The following is a 4,634-nucleotide window of genomic DNA, read 5'->3' on the forward strand; positions in this document are numbered from 1 at the left end:
ACCATATGATCTTGTGCAACTGCCAATGCAAAAAGGTTTTAGAGATCCTCTTTTGGAAATTCCAAATGCACGCACTATTCAGATATAACATAGTCGTCAAACTTACTGTTGCTTTCAGGTACAGTTTTTAGTGATTTCAGTTAAGAGCACATATTTTGACTTAAAACATTCTGCGGTTCGATTCACCCGCTGGATATATAACTGACCAATGGTTACATATTGCAAAAGGGATAAGAACAACAATCAGTAGTAGGCTTTCATGCATGAACCTGCAAAGTGACAAATCATATATGGAAAATGACTTGGGTTTTAAGAAAAGCTCCTTCAAATTTCTTGCTCAAAAACAAAATTTTTTTTATATAGCTTCTGGCTGGTCAAACAAGAAGGGTTTTTTGGATTTGAAATCATTACTAGTGACTAAATACCGTGTATAAATGAAAATAATCCAACTAATTACTAGTAAGTTCAAGTTATAATAAAAATATTTTTGCGTGAATTTGGAATGCGTTTGGATTCAATTGATAAACATTACGGCCATAAAAAAAAAGAGTAAATCTTATATACACTGACAGTGTATACACTATCACCACTGGATTTATGACATGTGTGCAAAAGTTGAATTTCAACTTCAAATTTTGCATAGTTGTTATTCATCAAATGCTGACAATATATACACTGCCAGTACAGGAAAGATTAATCCAAAAAAAAAAAATTACCAATTCATAAAAAAACTTTTGACGAGCAAGTAGTTTAGCTTTTCATTACCTTTGTTTCTAAAAAAGGAAGAAAGACAAATAAAGCCTTCTTCCTCAGGAGGATATAGCCTACATTGATCCATGCTACTCTATCCTCAAGAAATTACGAATTGGAATGCTACAGAAGAGCAATTAATGGAAATTTACAGGAATTTTGCTTCCAAAATTACGAAATTTTAGCTAGCCAATTAATGGAAAGCGAACCGTGTGATCACAGAATATTTCTTCCATTTTTGTAATCAGAACTAGTCCTTCCATCTTTCCATGTATGTATAATAAGAACTTCAGCCGATAATTCTCTTCCGTCTTCTTCTTGTCCTTCACGTTTGCTCCTACAGTTTTTGTTAGTTAAAGTTGAACTGCCATTTCTGGCATTGCCTAACACAAGAAATTGAAGTAAACAAATATATATCTATGCAGAATGGAGAGATTTGCTCGATCCCTAAATGCAAGCCAAGCCTATAAATACCACCCATTGCTTTCCAAGTTTCTCATCCCTCGGATTATTACAGCAAAATCTTAGCCTTTACAGATTCTAGTAGCCACCTCTGATAAGAAAATGAACAGCAAAATGAGATTTCTTGCTGTCCCATTTCTCTTCATTTTCTTCCTCTTGCCATCAGCTGAGAGTGTAACGTACAATGTGCAGAGTTACGGGGCGAAATCTGACGGAAGAAGTGATTCCACGAAATCTTTTCTGAGTGCATGGGCTGCAGCTTGTGCCTCAGTTGAGCCTGCAACAATTTATGTTCCAGGAGGAAGATATTTGGTTGGTGGAGCATCATTTTCGGGCCAAAATTGCAAGAATAATGCTATAACCATTCGCATTGATGGAACCCTTGTTGCTCCATCTGATTATAATGTCCTTGGACATACTGGTAACTGGCTCACGTTTGAAAGAACTAATGGACTTTCGATTTACGGTGGAACTCTTGATGGCCAAGGGACTGGTCTCTGGGCTTGCAAAAACTCCGGCAAGAATTGCCCTACAGGAGCAACGGTATGTTGTATAGCCTCCACTGCTTTGTGTTTTTTTTTCTTCTTACAAGAATCGACAACTTTCAAACTACTTTAAAGGGTACAATACTAAAAGCAGCCTCAAGATTCAACTACAGGTGCAAGAGTTTGAGCGCCTGACCTACAACCAAGACTGAGCATATTACTTTAATTCTGTTGTAGTATTTGTCAAGCAAAATAATCCCACAGAAAACTAGTTTAGTATTGTTTTTTATATTAGATCCACGAAAGAGAAAAGTGGCATTTGGAGTTTTACATGATTCCTTAATCAAATGTGTCTTCATTTTCATCCCTTTTTACCAAATACCAAATAGAAAAACCACAATGTGCTTCTGAATTAGGACGAATGACTAATCATTTCCCTTAATTTGTTTCTTGCTTTTTATGCTGCCACAGTCACTGGGATTCTACAATTCAAACAAAGTCTTGGTCAGTGGATTAAGTTCGTTAAACAGTCAAATTTTCCATATCATCCTCGACGGCTGCCAAAACACTAGGCTAGAAGGAGTAAAGATTTCAGCTCCAGAAAACAGCCCAAACACTGATGGAATTCATGTCCAATCATCTTCTGGTGTTGCAATTACTAACTCTCACATTGGCACTGGTGATGATTGCATCTCATTAGGCCCTGGAAGTTCCAACATATGGATTGAGAATATCAACTGTGGTCCTGGCCATGGAATAAGGTATCAAAATCGGAAACTTATTAAGAGTCCATTAAAGTTCTTTGCAGTTGCTGTAATTCTGATTTATTTACTCAATACATCGATTTTGTGCTTGTTTCAGTATTGGCAGTTTGGGAAGCAATTTGCAAGAACCAGGAGTTAAAAATGTGACAGTTAAAACTGTTACACTTTCGGGCACACAAAATGGTCTGAGGATAAAAACATGGGCAATGCCTAGCAATGGATTTGTTACTGGAGTTCTGTTTCAGCATGCAGTAATGGTTAATGTCCAAAACCCCATCATTATCGACCAAAATTACTGCCCAAATAAGGCCAAATGTCCTGGTCAGGTATGATCAAAAGGGTTATTATTATTATTATTATTTATGTTTTGCAAAAACATTTATCTATAAAAAAAGATCAGAAAATGGGAGCTGATAAATGTGTACATTAATTTTTTGGCAGGCCTCAGGTGTGAGGATTAGTGATGTGACATACCAAGATGTACATGGAACATCAGCAACTGAAGTTGCTGTAAATTTTGACTGCAGTAAAAAGTATCCATGCAGCCGTATAATTCTGGAGGATGTCAATCTTTCCTACAAAGATCGACCAGCTACGGCTTCATGTGTCAATGCGGGCGGATCTTCATCCGGTCTAGCTGTGCCCAAAGCCTGTTTGTAGGAGAAAATGCATGAAGTTCCATACAGTATTTAAAATACGTGCAAAATAGTTGCACAAATCTTGTAGAAAATAAGGGCTCACTTAAGAAAGTGAAGCAGTCTAGCTTTTTATAATGGTACTGTCAAAGTGTAAATCTTGCTTGTGCCTGTGGCTGGATTGGCCTTGCGATCAACACATTATTTGATATTAATACAACAAAATATGTTCTTTTGTGGCTTGAACATCTTCTCTCCTTCAGTTATTTGATTTGGTTTATGGAACTTTAAAATCTATTGGCAAGTAATATGGCTTTAACATCTTCTAATTAATTGTTTATGGAACTTTATCCTTGATATCCTAAACTTTTTTGTTGTGTCAAAGTAATAATGGTCTTCTGGCTTGTCGATCTGTGAAACTCAATCTATTAATTTATCCTTGCATATGCACATAATTGGTTACGACACCTTCACAAATGTTATGTATCTTTGCGTAAAAACTTTATCCTTACTTTAGAAGATCCATAGTTATTTATTCAGGTATAAGAGTAATTTAAAAAAAATAGAGTATTATTATTGGAAGTAGAGGGGCAAAAAAAAAAAAAAGAAAAGGTTGAAAAGACTTATGTGAACTAAATAGGTTTTAAAGGGAATATATGATATAAAAGTGTGTTACTATGGAAATATTAAAGTTATCTCTATGTTTTTAAAGATTTTTTTTTAAAAAAAATGGTTCAAAAGTTTATTAGATTCATTTTCACCTTCTCTTTGTTTATTTTTGGCTCATAAAGGTCACTCTTTCCAATCCGACATCTTTAATTACGGGTAAATCAAAGCTATTAATTGCTTGAACCCTGCATCAAAGGCAGTTTTTTTTTTGGTTAAGTTAAAATTTATTCCCGAGCAACAAAATGTAAGTTATCAGAAAATATGGATAGAGCACATCGTGATGAGCAGCTAAGGCAGAAATATAATAGATTGAGAGACAAGGAACACATCATGCTGAACAACAAAATGTACCTTTTTCCTAGAAGAATGAACAGCGAACTCTTTCCGAGTAGTGGTAGGTAACCAAAAAAAAATTACGTCTATCTCTCTACGAACAAATGAACAGCGAACTCTTTTCTTTTCCTCGATTATTGAAGAACGACTTTGTGTAATTTTCATCAGTGGGTTTGCGTGAATTGTTCTCAATGAGGAGCAACTAATTTACTTCTTCTTCTACTCAGGGCATAACTGATGAATTGGTTCAATTACAACTGTGAAATCGAATTGATTTTAATATTCGTATATTTTCTAATTTAATTTCTTATATTTGTTTTGCTGTTTGAATATCAAGGGTTTGATATCTAATTCAACCTAGCTAAGAACATTTTCTACCAGTTAAGATAGTTAAATCCGTAATTGTTTAATTGTCTTAAATTAGTGGTAACTAGTATGATTGGGTTTGTGTCAGGAAGGCGTAAGATCTAATCTATATAAACCCTAGTAACATGTTTATTGATTAGAATAGGGCATTTCTAGTTTTTAAGGGAATT

General features: G+C 35.0%; 1 protein-coding gene across 1 annotated transcript; it reads left to right on the top strand.

The window, feature by feature from the left end:
* The first annotated feature begins 1,326 nt into the window (after positions 1-1,326).
* On the top strand, positions 1,327-3,342 carry LOC113758022 (polygalacturonase-like). The gene is made up of 4 exons (XM_027301053.1): positions 1,327-1,755; positions 2,169-2,458; positions 2,559-2,787; positions 2,903-3,342. The coding sequence occupies exons 1-4, from the start codon at positions 1,327-1,329 to the stop codon at positions 3,119-3,121; spliced, it is 1,167 nt and encodes a 388-aa protein (XP_027156854.1). The 3' UTR covers positions 3,122-3,342.
* The last annotated feature ends 1,292 nt before the right edge of the window (positions 3,343-4,634 follow it).

This window comes from Coffea eugenioides, unplaced genomic scaffold (assembly GCF_003713205.1).
Source record: "Coffea eugenioides isolate CCC68of unplaced genomic scaffold, Ceug_1.0 ScVebR1_3502;HRSCAF=4724, whole genome shotgun sequence".
NCBI classification, from domain to species: Eukaryota; Viridiplantae; Streptophyta; class Magnoliopsida; order Gentianales; family Rubiaceae; genus Coffea; species Coffea eugenioides.

Bases quoted from the DNA above. Each gene is read 5' to 3' on its own strand.
- LOC113758022 (XM_027301053.1), top strand. From the start codon at position 1,327: ATGAGATTTCTTGCTGTCCCATTTCTCTTCATTTTCTTCCTCTTGCCA. The intron at 1,756-2,168 runs GTATGTTGTATA...ATGCTGCCACAG, and splicing joins ATTGCCCTACAGGAGCAACG to TCACTGGGATTCTACAATTC. The intron at 2,788-2,902 runs GTATGATCAAAA...ATTTTTTGGCAG, and splicing joins AGGCCAAATGTCCTGGTCAG to GCCTCAGGTGTGAGGATTAG.